Source organism: Notolepis coatsorum (genome assembly GCF_963971535.1).
Source record: "Notolepis coatsorum genome assembly, chromosome: 11".
NCBI lineage: Eukaryota > Metazoa > Chordata > Actinopteri > Aulopiformes > Paralepididae > Notolepis > Notolepis coatsorum.
The window spans coordinates 106,385,079-106,405,197 of NC_140175.1; the positions used below are offsets into that span (position 1 = coordinate 106,385,079).

Here is a 20,119-nt window from a genome sequence, read left to right on the forward strand (position 1 = left end):
TTAAGGATGGTGATGAGGTGGAATACCGGGAACTGGTAGTGGACTTCGTCACATGGTGCGATAAAAACCACCTGCAGCTAAATGTGACGAAGACCAGGGAACTGGTTGTGGATCTGGGGAGGAGGAGGAGTGCACCTGTAACCCCCGTTTCCATCAGGGGAGTCGATGTGGACACGGTTGAGGATTACAAATACCTCGGTGTGCACATCAACAACAAACTGAACAGGTCAAAACACGCAGAGGCACTGTACAAGAAGGGCCAGAGCCGACTCTACTTCGTCAGAAGGCTGAGATTCTTCAACGTCTGTACAAAGATGTTGAGGATGTTCTACAAGTCGGTGGTGGCGGGCGCCTTCTTGTACGCTGTGACCTGCTGGGGCAGCGGACTGAGAGCGGGGGACGCAAACAGACTGGATAAGATGGCCAGGAAGGCCAGTAGCGTGGTTGGGGTGGAGCTGGACTCCCTAGCGAGGGTGGTGGAGAGGAGGAGCCTTGCTAAGCTCCATGCCATCAGGGACAACCCCTCCCACCCACACTATACACAGACTTGGCTGACAGGAGGAGCATGTCCAGTGCTAGACTAAGACTCCCGAGATGTAGCACTGAACGGCACAGCAAGTCCTTCATTCCGACAGCCATCAGACTTTATAATGCATCACTGTGCCACACTGGGTGACAGTACTATCTTCCTGGACTTTTACTTTTACTTTTAAACCGACATAGTACAATTTTACACTTACTGTATATTTCTGTATATTTTATATTAGAATGTAACATAGGAAATGTATATCCCGGACCGTATTTTATTCTTAGACTTATTTTTATTCTTATTCCTGACTTTTGGTTTTGTCTACCTAAATGTTTACTGTGAGCGATTTGTAGTGCCAAATTACCCTCGGGATGAATAAAGTATTTCTATTCTATTCTATTCTATTCTGTTCTGATGGAGGAGTCTGATTGGCTGGACACCACACCAACATCCCCCATCTGTATGTCTTCATTAAAACCTTATTTAACCAGGCTAATTCACTCGTTCTTATTTAACCGGGCTAATTAACTCGTTCTTATTTAACCAGGCTAATTAACTCGTTCTTATTTAACCAGGCTAATTAACTTGTTCTTATTTAACCAGGCTAATTAACTCGTTCTTATTTAACCAGGCTAATTAACGCATTCTTATTTAACCAGGCTAATTAACTCGTTCTTATTTAACCAGGCTAATTAACTCGTTCTTATTTAACCAGGCTAATTAACTCGTTCTTATTTAACCAAGCTAATTAACTCGTTCTTATTTAACCAGGCCAATTAACTCGTTCTTATTCAACCAGGCTAATTAACTCTTTCTTATTTAACCAGGCTAATTAACTCGTTCTTATTTAACCAGGCTAATTAACTCGTTCTTATTTAACCAGGCTAATTAACTCGTTCTTATCCAGGCTAATTCACTCATTCTTGTATAACCCCTTAAGCTCGATCTGTCTGGTACCGGTACAAGATTAATTTCACGTCATAAATAGATCAATACAGTCTGTATTCATTAATGTTGCGTTTCTGTCAGGGTTCCTGCCTGTCGGTGCTCCTCCCTCTCGCTGTCTCTCTTCCCCCTTCTCCCGCTCTCATTATGGTCAAGTAGGTGCAGCTGTGGTGTCAACAAGGCAGCTGATCTGAGGTCTGTGGGCATAGGTACATCATGGTATATGACCCCGCCCCAGACATGGATAAGCTGTCAGATCGTAAACTCTCGTCACCAGTTAGTCATGTTATATTGCTCGTGTTCGTTATTCTGATACTTCTAGTTGTTCGCCTGGATCTCTTGTTCTTTGACCTTGTCTAACTGCATTCTCATCCTCTCTCCTAGCCTGCCCGGCTAAGACCTGGAGACACTGACCTGCCCGGCTAAGACCTGGAGACACTGACCTGCTCGGCTAAGACCTGGAGACACTGACCTGCCCGGCTACGACCTGGAGACACTGACCTGCCCGGCTAAGACCTGGAGACACTGACCTGCCCGGCTAAGACCTGGAGACACTGACCTGCTCGGCTAAGACCTGGAGACACTGACCTGCTCGGCTAAGACCTGGAGACACTGACCTGCTCGGCTAAGACCTGGAGACACTGACCTGCCCGGCTACGACCTGGAGACACTGACCTGCCCGGCTAAGACCTGGAGACACTGACCTGCCCGGCTACGACCTGGAGACACTGACCTGCTCGGCTAAGACCTGGAGACACTGACCTGCTCGGCTAAGACCTGGAGACACTGACCTGCCCGGCTAAGACCTGGAGACACTGACCTGCCCGGCTAAGACCTGGAGACACTGACCTGCCCGGCTAAGACCTGGAGACACTGACCTGCTCGGCTAAGACCTAGAGACACTGACCTGCTCGGCTACGACCTGGAGACACTGACCTGCCCGGCTAAGACCTGGAGACACTGACCTGCCCGGCTAAGACCTAGAGACACTGACCTGCCCGGCTACGACCTGGAGACACTGACCTGCCCGGCTAAGACCTGGAGACACTGACCTGCCCGGCTAAGACCTGGAGACACTGACCTGCCCGGCTAAGACCTGGAGACACTGACCTGCCCGGCTAAGACCTGGAGACACTGACCTGCCCGGCTAAGACCTGGAGACACTGGCCTGGCTCACAAGGAACTGGTCTGACTCATGCCCGGTTGATGACACCTGCTCCTGCTCTGACCCCGTCTGTCTGATTCTCCTGCCCCTGTGGATACCCTGGACATTATAATTACCTCCCCTGTGTACCGACCCCTGCCTGGACATTGACCATCCATTAAACGCACCCATATTGGGTTTTATCCAGTTCTGTCTAGCGTTTCTCCTTGCCTTGGGTTCCAAAACACAACCGTTCGTTTCTTTTTCAAATGTAGCCAAGAGTAAAGACCCTAACCCCATCAAAACAGCACTGTATGTACAAAAGTGTATATTTTAAGCACTATGTTTGTTTACCAATGATTTGAAGTGTTAAGTGAAATATGAGTTTATAGAAATCTCAGCGCATTGGATCGGAAACCGGATGAACTAGATGGAAAATAAAGGAGCCGTCATGAAACTGTTGTAGTCCTAAGAAAGAGGAGACCCAGGGCTTTCGATGGACATAGACATTTCATAAAACTACACTACCCAGCTTATACCAGCCTCTGTCTAAGCTGGAGGGGCTGACGTGAAAATAATTTCTTTTAAGTTTGTGATTAAGTGATTATATCTCATGAGTTGAACAAACCTGAACGTTATTGTATAAAATACAACGTACCTTTCTGTGAACGTCTAGAGAAAAAAAGCATCTCAATCTGGTGAAAAATAGTGGAGCTATGGACATTATGCTATCTAGTTTAGTTAGGATGTCTATTTGCTCCCATGTCTGCTTTTCTGCAGACATGGGAGAACCTTTTAACCTCTGTCTCTGTCTCAACCGGTCCCATGGAACAGCTTCATACCGCCTTCTGTCTGGCTTGCAGTGCTGAACCTTCTGAGTGGCTTCTCCTGCCCCCCGGGGCATACGGCGGTGAGCTATTGTCTTGTATCTCATCCTGTATCCATACGCCTGCAGTAGTTCTATCTATTACTCAATTTCACAATTTTCTTATATACTATGATTCTACTGTCACCATGTATGCATATGCTCACTACATGTATTTATTGCTCCATCTCCGCCGACTACAAACATGGGAACTCTCTAACCCCCCCCCCATCTCTCTGAGTGGTTGTCTCGTAGTGCTGACCAAGGTGGTGGATGCCAAGATTGCAGTGACTGTTCTACGTGCACCACCGAGGCCTTGGATCAGCTTCTTATCGTCTTCTGTCCATGTTCTGTCAACGTGGTTTAGACGTGGAGTTCATTGCTGGGTTAAGTACTTCTATTCTATTCACATAATATGCTTACTACATATATCTATTCTATTCACATATATGCTTACCACTTGTATCTATTGCTATGTACGCCCACAACAATCACGCAAACTGTCTAACGCCTGTCCCGTCTCTCTGTCTCCCTGTGAGTGGCTGTCTCGGAGTGATGACCGGAGTGTTGGACGTCCCGTGATGAAGACCGGGAGGATGTGACCCTCCCTGCGCCGACCCTTCGCCTCAAAAAGATCCGCTATCAGCTCTATCTTTAATCTGTCAAAATGTTCAGTTGCTATGAGTGCATGCTTACCAACTGTTCGCCTGTTTTACTGCAACACTACTATCACATCTAAGAAGGGAGATCCCCCCCTTGAATGGCCCTTCTAAGGTTTCTCTCCTCCACATTGCCTGTGGTGCATTTATTTCCTATTGCTAGGTTTTAGTGAGTTTTTCCTTACCTTCGCGTGGGGTATGTCTGGGAGTGTTGCATTTATTTTGCATTTATTTAAAAAAAAATTGACTTTATGGTGTTCTTGTTTTGTTCTTGACTTATTGTGATGTTTCTTCTTGACTTGTTCAAAGAAGACGTGTCCGGCCCATGGGGACATTAACATGTGTTGTCGGGCCTTACAAATAAATTAGATTTGATTTATGCAAAAGTAACTTACAGTAGATTTTATTCATGGTGTTTGCTGCCCTGTAACAGCGCCTAGTGTTAGGCTACTACATCCAGATTGAACTCTGTCATTGGAAAGAAGAGATTTGGCCCAATCCATAGATGTATGACTTGGCCATAATAAGGTAATTTATAGGCCTGATATTCTATATTCTATATTCATATTTCAAATTGCATGTGTCCGGATGGCAAAATGCAGTACTGTATCTTCAAAACCCCTGTAAATCATCTGCTCTTTATTAATTTGCTTAGATTTAGTACACTTGATCTCAAGAAAGTGCTGAATGAGCTCAGTGGCAGTTTTTCATGTCTGGTCAATGTTAGCATGGTGTTATTCACCGTCAAAGATGGAAAGACATTTAAATAATAATAATTTATATTCTCCTTTGGTTCATTACAATTTACTCAAGCATAGTAACACAATATTTCTGACACGGGAATACATTCCCTGAGGTCCATAGATAAAAAAAAAAGAAAACGACATTAAAAAAAAGCAACATTAATTCTGTAGAGGTGGATTTACGGCATGATATCAATCTCGTACCGGTACCGGACCGCTCGGGCTTAAGAGGTTAAGAGTTTAACAAAGCTAGTTAAGTAATTCTTATTTAACCTTAACTCATTCTCATTTTTCTCTCTCAGTCAACTCTGTTTGACATAACTCACTCTAAGGGAGTTTTATATATTATATGTGTCTTTAATATCTTGGAGCCGTTTGCCCCTAACACCGCCTGGTCCAGGTCGTCCGGAGCTGTAACATCGAGGTGATCGTATCTCACAAAGGTACAAGAAGAAGCCCAGCTGGCAGCCTCACATATCTCCTTAACAGAAATATCCATAAATAGGGTCCATGAAGTAGCCCCACCCCATGTGGAATGAGCACACACACCCCTGATGGCGCTTCCTTGCTCACATCAGTATATCTCTGTTACGATGCGCATGACTGACTGAATTCGACCGCAGGGAGAGAACAGAAGGTTGAAACCTCCTCATTAATACTGCTGCCAGCAGCTGGAGAACCAACGGCTGCAGAACTTGTCTGAATGTCTTCACTAAGTGTGTCAGACTCCTAACCACCAAAACCTGCATGGACTATGACGTATATCATGCCAGTTAGGGTACAGACCCTCACCTGCACCTTGTGTATACTGTTCATTTATTTTTATAAAGCACTTCTCAATGACCCAAAGTCGCTGACAATAGGCAAAAAAGAAGCAAAGAAACATAGAAACATAGAACCACAGGGAAACAGGGAACAATATGAATACACAAGAACATAGAGCCACGAGTAACAGACAACAAATACAGGAGCCAGTAGGGCAGGCAGTCAGGAAGTAAGTAAAGGAAACCGAGAGGAGAGGAGAGAATATCATAATACATATTCAGATTCCCCCTTGTTGTATTATTATTATTATTATTATATATTTATCTATTGCCTATATTTATTTTATTGTAACATATATTATAACCGATATATAACCGTCATACAGACCCTCATCTGCACCTTTGTTTACACTGTTTATTTTTCTCAGATTTTTATATCGAATTGTATTGCCTATATTTATGTCCCCCTCCCCCGTGCTGCTATGATCTTATCCTAATATCAGTCCCAGGGCGACCACCGTTATCATAGTCCCAATAAGTGAAGTACCCTGTGGCCAAGATGAAACTGGCCACTTACGCCTAGAAACACCACTTCCTGTTTCGCAATCAGCGAACTCTCTTTTTTTTTTATCTACTTTTTCTCCCCATTTTCTATTTTTCTCCCATCCCAATTTCATATTATCCAATTATACCCTCCCCTGTCTCGAACGCATGCCCCCCACTGGTCGGCTGCAATGTGGACGAAGCCTTGCATCACGTGTCCCCTCCGGTACACAAGGAGGCAGCTGTCACATCTTTTCACCTGCACAGCGCAATCTCTCAGTGGTGAGGAGTAACGTGTGGGAGGCTCACGCTGCCCCCAATACTTCCTGATTCTGCTGTACAGGCGCACCAACCGACCTGTAGGAGTCGCTGTCCACAACGTCCGATCCCCACACACCGGCTTTCCCACCCCCTAATACTGCCAATTGTATTAGTATGAACGATGATGTGTTCTCTATCGATTGAGCTACAGATTCTGCTTCAACTAGGATATCATCTATGTACACTATATAATATAACTGTGATTATTGTACTGTTATTATATACCCCCACTTCTTAGGGACCTGCACTGGCTCCCCATCGCCGCACAAATCCGCTTCAAGGTCCTCGACCTGGCATATCGTGTGGCAAAGGGAACGGCTCCCGCCTACCTCCAGTCAATGGTCTCTAGCTACACACCCTCAAGACCCCTCCGCTCTACATCCTCTGGCCGCTTCAGACCCACTCCTATCTGAGCTCCGGGAGGATCATCAAAGAGAAGCCGCCTATTATCGCTCCTCGATGGGCGGCACGGTGGTTTCGCCTCACAGCAAAAAGCTCACAGGTTCGATTCCTGCTTGGGGTCCAGGTTTCCGCGTTGCCAGGTACCCAGGTGGGGTATCTCCCAGGCCTTTCTGTGTGGAGTTTGCATGTTCTCCCTGTGCTTGCAAGTGTTCCCCCCCGATAAGAGAAACCCAATGGAAAAACATGCACAACAGATCGCTAACGCTGTCACGTCCCTGACGAAGACGGACAGGAGCACTTGGATTGGTCCCCGGGGCGCGGCCCATGCAGACGCCCCTATCTGCTCCCGGCTGCCCTTGGGGGGGAAGGACGACAGGATGGGTGCAGAGACTCAATCGCATCGGCGACCCAACTAACTGCATGTGTGTGTGTTCCTGTGTGTGTGCCGCCCATCGCATGTGTCTGCCTGCATGCTTTGGATAAAAGCGTCAGCTAAATAACAAAATGCTAAATGTAAATGTAATGTAGTTGTACTATAAATGAGGGCTATTTAATTGTATTCAACAATTTTATTGCACTGCACTATTGCATATTAAAAAAAAAGATTATTATGTTTTTGGTAAATTTTTTATTTGTTTGTACAGTACTACCGGGCAGTCCCTAAGAGAGAGAGAGAGAGAGAGAGGAAGAACGGGAGACATTCTGCAAAGGACGCCGGGTCCGGGAATCGAACCCGGGTCGGCCGTTTCGCGACGCAGCGCGTTACATAGGTCGCCACTTGGGTGCCCGCTATTGCACTATTTTACTCTGCATTTTTATTTGAAGACGTCTCAGGTGCTGGTTCAATTCCCTCAGGTCTGAAATGGGCCCCCCTCCTTCATTGGGAACAAAGAAGTAATGTCTGTAATGTCCTGAGCCTCTTCCCAAGGCACCACTCTGATAGTTACTGTATTTCCTCTTTGAGAATATGTACATAATGTTATTTCTGTCTCCATCACAGCTGAGAAGGCTGGTGGTCTCTTGATGAACTGTCTCCATCACAGCTGAGAAGGCTGAGATTAACCGACCTCTCAATCTAATCTGGCAACACATGTACAAAGCCTGATTTAATTCATGTCACTATACAATTTTAAAAGGCTATGAATAAAATTCAGCATCTAAATGTTGCATTAGAGCACCGGTATGATTTATCCAATCAGGTGCATTCCACATGGGGAAATGGGAAGTAGGGAGGGGATACATGCCTGCAACATGTAAACAACAACATACATTTTGGACCTGCACATTTTTTTTAAATGTTAATTTAATATTAATCAATAATTTATTGGGGGGAAAAGCAATACTTTTATTCCGCACCTTTCTAAAAGTTGTGTGGATATATTATAATTTTTTTTAATGATTACTCTACATCAAATCTATTTAATGAAAGACTTCTGGGGTAAACCGGAGATTATGTTGTTAGTGTTGCACAGAATGTCACGATCTCCCGAATGCAGCTGCATCGCAAGGTAAGAGATTATATATGTGGATAAACTGATCAGCTTTGTGAAATGCGCAATTTTGTCCGGGTTGCTTTCACACCTCAAACGAACCGCACCAGGGTTCTCCTGCAGGTGAACCGAAAAGCACGTTTTCAGGTGGACCAGAGTTAGCTTGTTTGGTCCGCACCAGAGTTTGAATGAGCTTTCACACCAACCCAAAACCAACCGGACTATCTGAGGAAACTAACCTGAGTGGACCAAAGAGCTCCTGTGTGAAAGCGACCTTAGAACCCATTGTTAACACATTCTTACTTAACCAGGCTAGTAGACAGAAGATTCAAACACATTATTAAGCTAGTAGACTAAGAACACATTGTTATTTAACCAGCTAGTTGACTAAGAAGAACACATTATTATTTAACCAGCTAGTAGACTAAGAACACATTGTTATTTAACCAGCTAGTTGACTAAGAAGAACACATTATTATTTAACCAGCTAGTTGACTAAGAACACATTATTATTTAACCAGCTAGTAGACTAAGAACACATTATTTAACCAGCTAGTAGACTAAGAACACATTGTTATTTAACCAGCTAGTAGACTAAGAACACATTGTTATTTAACCAGCTAGTAGACTAAGAACATATTATTTAACCAGCTAGTAGACTAAGAACACATTGTTATTTAACCAGCTAGTAGACTAAGAACACATTATTATTTAACCAGCTAGTAGACTAAGAACACATTGTTATTTAACCAGCTAGTAGACTAAGAACACATTGTTATTTAACCAGCTAGTAGACTAAGAACATATTCTTATTTAACCAGCTAGTAGACTAAGAACACATTGTTATTTAACCAGCTATAGACTAAGAACACATTCTTATTTAACCAGCTAGTAGACTAAGAACACATTATTATTTAACCAGCTAGTAGACTAAGAACACATTGTTATTTAACCAGCTAGTAGACTAAGACCACATTGTTATTTAACCAGCTAGTAGACTAAGAACACATTCTTATTTAACCAGCGAGTAGACTAAGAACACATTATTATTTAACCAGCTAGTAGACTAAGAACACATTGTTATTTAACCAGCTAGTAGACTAAGAACACATTCTTATTTAACCAGCTAGTAGACTAAGAACACATTCTTATTTAACCAGGCAGGTTGACTTATAACACATTGTTATTTAACCAGCTAGTAGACTAAGAACACATTGTTATTTAACCAGCTAGTAGACTAAGAACACATTCTTATTTAACCAGGCAGGTTGACTTATAACACATTCTTATTTAACCAGCTAGTTGACTAAGTGCACATTCTTATTTAACCAGGCAGGTTGACTTATAACACATTATTATTTAACCAGCTAGTTGACTAAGTGCACATTCTTATTTAACCAGGCAGGTTGATTAATAACACCATGCAGATTTCTTTGTGTCAAACAGTGCTGTCACGTCCTACTCCTTCCCGCAATGTGGTTATTCTTACAGGCATTTCCTTCCTTCATCTTTCCAGAGGAGGTATTTCTGTCCGACTTCTAATTAGAGGGAGGATTAATGTGGTTTGTTCTATTCAGGGAGCGTCATTTCATTCCAAGTGACAACAGCGACGTCGCCCTGCAGGCTAACCTGTATGCCTCTGTTGAGTCTGATAAGCTGAGCCACTGTGGACGATGTTCATCTGGGACACGTCTCCTGAGAAAGTTTCCTCTCATCTCATGTGTACTAAACAGGAAAACGACCTCAAACGTCCCCCAGGACGCGATTATATTCAGGCGCCGTGGCGCGGCTGAGAAGTCATTTATCTGACTCTGACAGAACCGGGAAGGTACATGGACAGGATTGACGGGCAGCATGGAGTTGTGTTTTCAGACTTCTGCTAATACTACATTATTATGTGAGTATTTTCATTTTAGGGAACTTTATACTTTTACTCCACTACATTTCAATGGAAATATTGTACTTTTCACTCCACTACATTTATCTGAACCCATCAGTTACTAGTTACTTTGAAGAAATGGATTTTTCATAGAAAACATAATATATGCAAAATAAAGAATGTATGAAGATTATATACTTTCACATTTGAAGCCTGTCAACTTCAAGAGGACATAATCAGAGCAGCATAACTGTACCACATACCATTTTAACATAACCCATAGAGGTCAAACATTAATATGTAGCCTGAGGAACAAAACTCATGACCTTGCTCTATTCTTGGAGTCAAATAAGGTTGATATTCTAGCAGTTTCCTAAACTCATCTGGACAGCTCCTTCGAAGATTCTGAGGTTGAGATTTATGGTTTCTCAATTTACAGACATGATAGAAACAGGTTTGGTGGTGGGGTGGCCATTTTTATTCGTGAACATTTTCCTGTGAAACTTAGGCAGGATTTAATGATAAATGATATTGAAGGCTACAATAAGTGCAACCCCCCACCTTAAACCTATACTTATTGGCTGCTGTTATAGGGCACCCAGTGCCAATATACAGTATTTAAAGGGGACATGCATTATAAATGGCTTTTTTCAGTGTCTAGCATTGTATTATAGTAATAGTAGTTAGTATCAATGTGTCTGTGTCTCTAAATACCATATTGGCGGATTGCTCTCATTCAGGTCCGACCATTTCCTGCTCGATTTAATCAGGTCGTTCTGATTTGAGTCGCAACGTGACGTCACGTTGCGAGGATGGAGCGGATAGTGATCCGATTGGCTCTGTGGTTGGAGCCAATGCCCGCCCACAACCTAGGCAGCCCACACAGCGATAGCAGAGCGAGTGGAAAACGTCCTCAAACAGCGAGGCAGATAGTGAAACCCGACACCTCGACTGCACTCTGCGAGGGAGAGAGAGATAGAGAGAGCAGCGTTTGTTTGTTTGTTTGTTTAGAGAGAGAGAGAGAGAGAGAGAGAGAGAGAGAGAGAGAGAGAGAGAGAGAGAGAGAGAGAGAGAGAGAGAGAGAGAGAGAGAGAGAGAGAGAGACACGGATCACTGAGAGAGAGAAGGGGACTTGGTTATCTCACATATGCAGCTCTGTTTATACAGTGCTCCGTGTGTCTGTCTGTCTGTCTGTCTGTCTGTCTGTCTGTCTGTCTGTCTGTCTGTCTGTCTGTCTGTCTGTCTGTCTGTCTGTCTGTGTCTCTCTGTCTGTCTGTCTGTCTGTCTGTCTGTCTGTCTGTCTGTCTGTCTGTCTGTCTGTCTGTCTGTCTGTCTGTCTGTCTGTATGTCTGTCTGTCTGTCTGTCTGTCTGTCTGTCTGTCTGTCTCTCTTTTTTTAATAAAATGTTCCATAGACTCACAGGAATTGTGTAAAGTTGCCCAAATAGCGCTAGGAATAGCGATGCATGTCCCCTTTAAGTAGCTTGTGTGACATGTTGGACAGGGCCACAGAGGAAAATAGAGAGTTGTACTGTCTTGGTGATTTTAATATCGATTGGCTTTCGGAAAATTGTCCTCTGAAGAACAGCAGGGTATCTGCAGGTTTAGCCCAGTCAGATTTAAGGCTTTTTAAGACTTTTTAATGCCACTCAGAATTAAATTTAATACCAATTTCACGATAACAAAATGGCAAAAATCATGGGTACTCTCAGTACTCATTCAAGGGTACTACGACTATGCTTGCACCTCATGGTACCAAAGCACCTCAAAGGCACTAAAAACAAGATTACAAACATCACAAAACAAACTGGTCAGACTACTGCTTAACCTCACTCCTAAAACCCATTTTTACCCCTGCCCACATTCAAAACCGCTCTTAAAGAGCACCTACGGGAGACTGCAATTCGAAACTGGCCACCGTAAATGTCCAACCCCCCCCCCCCCCCCCCCTCCTAATGTACAGTCTCATCCCCATCATATATATATAATATTTTCTGTTAGGATCTCTGGGTAACAGTACTGTATATTATTTGCATATCGTATATGTCACAAATGTAACAGTACTACAGTATATACCTGTATGTCATGTATGTCCCTATGCCATAAATGTCATGTCATGTATGTTTTTACTGTATTCATTTCTGTATATTTTATTTCATTTTTATTCTATTTTACTCTACTCTTATCCTAGGCAACTTGATTGATTTGTGTTATTATTCTAATTCGTGACCTGTCCTGTCTAAATGTTTAAATGTTGAGCGATTTGCAGTGTCAAATTTCCCACGGGATAATAAAAGTATTTCTATTCTATCTATTCTATGTTGTGTATGTCAATATGAATTCAAAATGGGGGACCCTGATGTAAACAAGACAAACGTCTTTCTCTGGTCTGCATCCCCTTATTATTGTGTGTATTGAGCCGTACTGTATTGTACACATTCTGCAATCTGTTAAATAAAGTTGTCATTCATCCAGTTGTTTTGTTTTTGTGGTTTGGTTGAATGAATACTTTATTTAACAGATTTCAGAATGGGTACAATACAGTACAGCTCAATACACACAATAATAAGGGGATGCAGACCAGAGAAAGACGTTTGTCTTGTTTACATCAGGGTCCCTCATTTTCAATTCATAGTGACATTTATGACATGCACAACATACATGACATCATGACATTTATGGCATAGGGACATACATGTATATATTACTGTTACATTTGTGACATATATGATATGCAAATATACAGTACTGTTACCCATAGATCCTAACATATATATATATATATATATACATATAAATATGATGGGGAGGAGACTGTACATTAGGAGGGGGTAGGTGTGTGGTAGAAAATAAATACATAGGGTGGGGTGAAGCTCTCACTCTCATCAACACAAACGTGTCCTTGCCCTTGTTTACATCCGTGGAGAGATTTTTTGGATGCAAGAAGCCAATCCAAACCTGGCTATGTAGGACGTTTTATCTTTTCCACACGTGAATGTTTTAGCGACTTCAGAGTCAGGGAACATCGCTTGAAACACCTCTCCTAGTCCCTCATTTCCATTGTAGGACTGATGCTTTGCGACCGTATTTAGAACCCACAGTACCTCAGCTTCAAGGGTTGGCGTGGAGCCGAACGTTACCCGGACAGGTGCAGATGTAATTGGTGGTAGACCTACCTGTCCCTCAGCAGTTGATGTGGACAGCGTCGCCGTCGAAAATAAATTTGATATTGAAGTTGTCTGCAGGCGGGTTTTTGCAGAGGTAAACATGCTTAGCGCTGTGCATGTGTGACTCGACTGCTTTTATTCCCATCGTTCCCAGTTTAAAATCCTTTTTGCGGAGTTTGCAGCGGGCCTCGTAATTATCTTTCACTGGGACCAACCACGTTCATTTCCCATGTTAAATTAACGAGTGCAAATAAATACAAATCAATTAAACTAAACTAAGCGTCAGCGTTATCGCTACGGCTTGAATAACGTGTTACCTATGCTCAGGTGTTCTGAAATAGCTCCCGACGGCGACACACATTAAGGACCACATTAAGGTTCCGCCCCACTGCGTACCGTTTGCGTGAAAGAAAGAAAAAAGCCTGATTTATCTCCCGTTAATAGTTTCCCCCCAGATTTCACAATGAAACATAAGATGACATGGCATGTTTTTAAGACCTCCGAAAGTCGGATTTAAGACATTTTAAGACAAATTAAGGCCTTAATAGTTGATAGTTGAATTTAAGACTTTTTAAGACTTTTTAAGGTCCCGCGGACACCCTGAACAGGCTCAAAACCATAACTGACACCTGTGGATTATTGCAATTCATTTTCCAACCAACGAGAATTGCCATGAATAATTTTGGGATTAAAACTTGATCATATTTACACAAATACTCCCGATCTGTGCTCTTCACCCGTTTCAGTCCCAGTTGGCTTCAGTGACCATCATTTAGTTGCTGTCTCCAGGAGAACTAAGCTACCTAGGGCCTGTCCCAAAATTATAATTTCTAGATCATATAAGACATTTTATGAAGATACGCGGCTGGGTGGTGCAGCGGACATTGCGCTCGTCACCAACGCAAGAGACACCGGGTTCGACTCCGGCTGTCGGCGTTGCCTCCGGCTTGGGCCAGCCGTCATACTAACTCAATTGGCAGTAATCTGGACGTTGTGGACAGCGACTCCTACAGGTCGGTTGGGGATGCCTGCAGAGCAGAGACAGGAAATGGCGGGGGTAGAGTGAGCCTCCCACAGTTACACCTCGCCAATGAGAGTCTGCGCTGGCAGGTGAAAAGATGTGACAGGCTGCCTCCTTGTGTATCGGAGGGGACACGTGATGCAAGGCTTCTATCCTCCCTACAACCGGCCAGTGGGGGGCATAAGCGAGCAACGTTCAAGACAGGGGAGGGAAGAATTGGCACAGTGGAATTGGGATTGGAGAAAAAATAGAAGAAAAGAGGAGAAAAAGTTTATCAAAATAAATATAAAAAGTTTATGATGATTTTCTTGAAAATCTTAAAGGGAAACTATTTTACTATTTCTTTCACTATTTGGGCACTTTTACACAATTCCTGTGAGTTTATGGAACACCTCTGTAATTATATATTTTTTTAATTCATTGTTTTGTATTTCTAATCAAGTCCTCAAAAACAGCATTTTTCTACCTCAAGATCTCGAGCCGTTTTGAGGCTGGGCTCCTAAACCACTGTGTGGCCTGGTGGCATCTGCCACATTATCATGCAGCTGAGTCTCTCTGACATCACAAATCATCACATTTTCAGATGACTCAGTTCAGTGAGGGTGAATATTGTGAGAGGAGAATTGGAAGAATGCGCCAATATGAGAATTAGAGACATAGATCATATTAATATAAGTCCACATAGCTAGGAAACAATGCTAAACACTGAAAAAGGCCATTTATAAGATAGTTCCCCTTTAAGAATATTGATTGGGCTGATGTATGCACCATTGACGACCCTGAGATCTCTTTGAATTTATTTATGGAACTTTTTATGAAAATTGTGAACATTCATGCCCCATTAAGGAAATTCACGGCTGAAGCCAAATGTGCGCCATTGATAGATATAGTACTGAAGAACTTGATGGCTCAAAGGGACGAGGCCAAAAAGTATATATATAACTGGATCAAATCAAATAAACGTATACTTAATTTATCAAAAACAAAGTGCATAATTTTCGGCTCTAATTATAGACTATCACACAATCCAAAATTGAATTTACAGATTGAGGGTCAAACCATACAACAAGTAAAGACTGTGAAGCTTTTAGGACTCTGGCTTGATGGTACATTGTCTTGGTCCGATCACATCAACAAGGTGTTGCCAAAATGGGCAGAGCGGTTGCAGTCAAACGGAAGTGCTCATCCTTATCTCACATCAGTGATGTTTCGTCAAGTTGTTTGCGCCATGGTTTTATGTAATTTAGACTACTGCTCTGTAGTATGGTCATCTGCATTAATGGTCTACTCAGAAAGCTACAAGTAGATCAAAACAAGGCAGCTAGACTGGTCCTAGGCTGCTCACCTAGGGCTAGTGTAGTTGACATGCATGCACGTCTCTCATGGCTCAGTGTTAAGGTACGATTATCTGCTAACTTAATTACATATTTTCATAGAGTTATTCAAACTCAAACTCCTAAGTTCCTTTATAATTGCATGTGTAAGCGCAAGTACTCACACACATTCCACCAGAGGGGCAAGAGGTGGATTGATTACTTTACCTCTACCTAAGTCTAATTTTATGAAAATGGCGGTATTTTATACTCCTGTGTGTACTCCTGTGTGTGTAATCCTGTGTGTACCTGTGTGTACTCCGGTGTGTGTGTACTCCTGTGTCTACTCCTGTGTGTGTAATCCTGTGTGTACATGTGTGTACTCCTGTGTGTACTCATGTGTGTGTACATGTGTGTACTCATGTGTGTACTCCTGTATGTGTGTGTGTACTCCTGTGTGTGTACATGTGTGTAATACTGAGTGTACATGTGTGTACTCCTGTGTATGTACGCCTGTGTGTGTACTCCTGTGTGTACTCATGTGTGTGTGTGTGTGTACTCCTGAGTGTACATGTGTGTACTCCTGAGTGTACATGTGTGTACTCCTGTGTGTACATGTGTGTACTCCTGTGTGTACATGTGTGTACTCCTGTGTGTACATGTGTGTACTCCTGTGTGTACTCCTGAGTGTACATGTGTGTACTCCTGTGTGTACATGTGTGTACTCCTGTGTGTGTGTGTACTCCTGTGTGTACATGTGTGTACTCCTGTGTGTGTGTGTACTCCTGTGTGTGTACTCCTGTGTGTACATGTGTGTACTCCTGTGTGTACATGTGTGTACTCCTGTGTGTGTACTCCTGTGTGTACATGTGTGTGTACTCCTGTGTGTGTGTACTCCTGTGTGTACATGTGTGTACTCCTATGTGTACATGTGTGTACTCCTGTGTGTACATGTGTGTACTCCTGTGTGTGTACTCCTGTGTGTACATGTGTGTGTACTCCTGTGTGTGTGTACTCCTGTGTGTACATGTGTGTACTCTATGTGTACATGTGTGTACTCCTGTGTGTGTGTACTCCTGTGTGTACATGTGTGTACTCCTATGTGTACATGCGTGTACTCCTGTGTGTGTGTACTCCTGTGTGTACATGTGTGTGTACTCCTGTGTGTACATGTGTGTACTCCTGTGTGTACATGTGTGTGTACTCCTGTGTGTACATGTGTGTGTACTCCTGTGTGTACATGCAGCAGTCAGACGTACACAGTAGTAGCAGCTCCAGCCGGTGACAGTGTGGGCCGTCTCCCTCATGTCCTGCAGGGCCTCGCAGCGCAGGTAGCCCAGCTCCCTCAGACACCCGTCATGGAACACACGAGCACAGGTCCGACACGGGAACAGATGGTCTGCTGTCCAGACCTCACAGACATCACACATCTCATCACTGGGAGGCTGCAGGGAGAGAGAAGAGAGAGAGAGAGAGAGAGAGAGAGAGAGAGAGAGAGAGAGAGAGAGAGAGAGAGAGAGAGAGAGAGAGAGAGAGAGAGAGAGAGAGAGAGAGAGAGAGAGAGAGAGAGAGAGAGAGAGAGAGAGAGAGAGAGAGAGAGAGAGAGAGAGAGAGAGATAGATAGATAGATAGATAGATAGATAGATAGAGAGAGAGAGAGAGAGAGAGAGAGAGAGAGAGAGAGAGAGAGAGAGAGAGAGAGAGAGAGAGAGAGAGAGAGAGATAGATAGATAGATAGATAGATAGATAGATAGATAGATAGATAGATAGAGAGAGAGAGAGAGAGAGAGAGAGAGAGAGAGAGAGAGAGAAGAGAGAGAGAGAGAGAGAGAGAGAGAGAGAGAGAGAGAGAGAGAGAGAGAGAGAGAGATAGAGAGATAGATAGATAGATAGATAGATAGATAGATAGATAGATAGATAGATAGATAGATATAGATAGATAGATAGATAGATAGATAGATAGATAGATAGATAGATAGATAGATAGATAGATAGATAGATAGATAGATAGATAGATAGATAGATAGATAGGTAGGTAGGTATAGGTTGGATGAATGCGCCAGTTGTATAAAAGCCATTACACCACGTGCAGTCGTGGGTTGTGAGAATTAGACCATGCCTAGGGGGTCTAACGACCACCCCTAGGCATGGTCTAATTCTCACAACCCACTCCTGCGCGTGATGTAATGCTTTAATCTAACATCCCAATAGGCCTCTCTGTTTACGGTTTCATTCAGTAATAAAACAGAGTAAAAAAGTGTGATAAAAAAGTTTGATAAAAATATACAATAACATTTACAACAGAGCTTTACAAAGTTCAGTCCTAAATTACCTTATAGAACAACAGAGAAGTGCATCGCTCTCAACTTTTTGTTTCTTTACAAAGTTCAGTTTTAGCAGCGCATAAGAGGTAGTGAGATACAATTAGCATAGAACTGACACATGAATTAGATAGGAAGTGTATGAAAGTAGGCAGAATAAGAATAGTGCAGGTAAAGTACAATTTGTGTCAGGATATCCCTGATGTTTAATTTAAATGCCTGAGTAAAGAGGTTTTAAGCTAGTGAGTTGGCTTCCCTGATGTTTTTGGGCAGTCTGTTCCATAGTTTTTGGCCGTAGTTGATAAAGGCTGCATCACCAATCCTTTTTGACTGGCCTGTAATTTATTAGTGTTGGCGATGTAGCTAGGTCCCTGTCCATTTAGAGCTTTGTATGTAAGGAGGAGGACCTTGAAGTCAATTCTAAATGTTACAGGAAGCCAGTATAAAGCAGCTAAGACTGGACTAATGTGCTCTCTCCTTTTGGTTCTAGTTAGCAGTCTGGCTGCAGAGTTTTGGATGAGCTGAAGCCTCTGTGGTTTTCTTAGGGAGACCTGTGAAAAGTGGGATGTGATGTCATACAGTAGATGCTCTTACAGTGGGATAAACTTGACCTACAGGTGTCTCTAATGTCGTTCCAAGTGAGAGGCGGGACAAATGGGGGGAAAGTATTGAGTGGCCTTCATGCAATAAAAGACGATGATGTGCCCTCTAGAGCAAGACAATTGTCTTAGGCCATGGTTAGACTAGTGTATTTGTGGCGTTTTTTTTATACGTTTTGAATACGTTTCATGTCCCTATTACACAGAAATGCGTTTTTTTGGCGTTTTTTTGTGGATACGGCTGAAACGCTAAATTGTGTTTGCGTTTTGGAGAAACGCAAAAAAACGCGCCGACAACAGCGTGTAGTCTGCATGGAGCCGTTGTTGTGAAAACGCCCATGCGCAGTAGATACCATCTGCGTGCCCTTCCGGTGACAGCAGAGCTGTCCCAAACCAAATAGCTGCAGCTACTATGTGTTGTCAAGTTATTGTTATAAGGACCCCAGTCCAAGCTACAACAGTCTGCATTCCCTTAACAATTGTTTGTATTGAGCCGTATTGTATTGTACCCATATGCAATATGTTAAATAAAGTTTACATCCATTCATTCTGCTAGCATTACCGATTGGCACTGCCACTGGATAACATGAGCTAGTGTTAGCTATCAAACCCTGTTAGCTCAAAGCTCCTCTTTCAACTTAACAAGCATTAAACAAAATGGCCCAGTCATCTATTCACCTTTGTTTAATACACACAGCGTTGTCTCTAATGTTATCTAACTACTGATAGCTCCGATATCATCAGTTTGGTGCTGGCTAAGTAGCGTGAGCTAACGTTAGCTGCTAGCCACAATGCTATACTGTTATAATGGCAAATTCCATTGACGTTAGCATGCAGCTAACAATGCTACCGATCTTTTTTTAGACTAAACTATCCGCTCTTGGTGGTCACTTGTGTTGATGTTAGTTTTGTTTCATCAACAAATGACAGGCAGAACACACAGTGAATGTATCCGTTTTGTTTATTGCACTTTATTAGGCTTTGCTGAAAATAATTGCTGCATTGAGTAAATAGGCAAGATGGTGGCACGGCATAGGAGCCTGCCTTGTTGACATTTTCTTTGCTGGAGCTTCCAGGAAGTGTATTGGCACATTCAAGTTCTGATTGGTTGAAATTGCCTTCATGTTTGCCACCTACTGCCACCTACTGCTTTGGCAGTGTACTACATCAGTGTGCTCAGGTGACAAAAACGAAGAAAAAAAACGAAAGTGTGACTCGAGGCGCACGACGTCGCGGCGAAACGCATATGACAATGATACGAAAATGAAACGAAAGGTGTAACCGCAGCCTTAGTCTTAATGACTTTCTTCTAGCGGAGAACATGTGATACAGTGACCTATAAACTGCCTTTACAATGATGTTGACCTTCCCTATGGGTGCCCTTCCAATGAAAGGGGGTGCTGTTATGAAGTGAT

At 43.0% G+C, this 20,119-nt stretch overlaps 1 protein-coding gene across 1 annotated transcript in view; it reads right to left on the bottom strand.

Annotated features, from left to right (window-relative positions):
• Positions 1–20,119, bottom strand: part of phf24 (PHD finger protein 24) — a gene marked incomplete at its 3' end in the record, with an annotated part of 97,661 nt that overhangs the window by 75,860 nt on the left and 1,682 nt on the right. Inside the window, 1 exon segment of the mRNA XM_084325214.1 lies at positions 17,044–17,229. Coding sequence (XP_084181340.1) covers positions 17,044–17,229 — 186 coding nt within the window.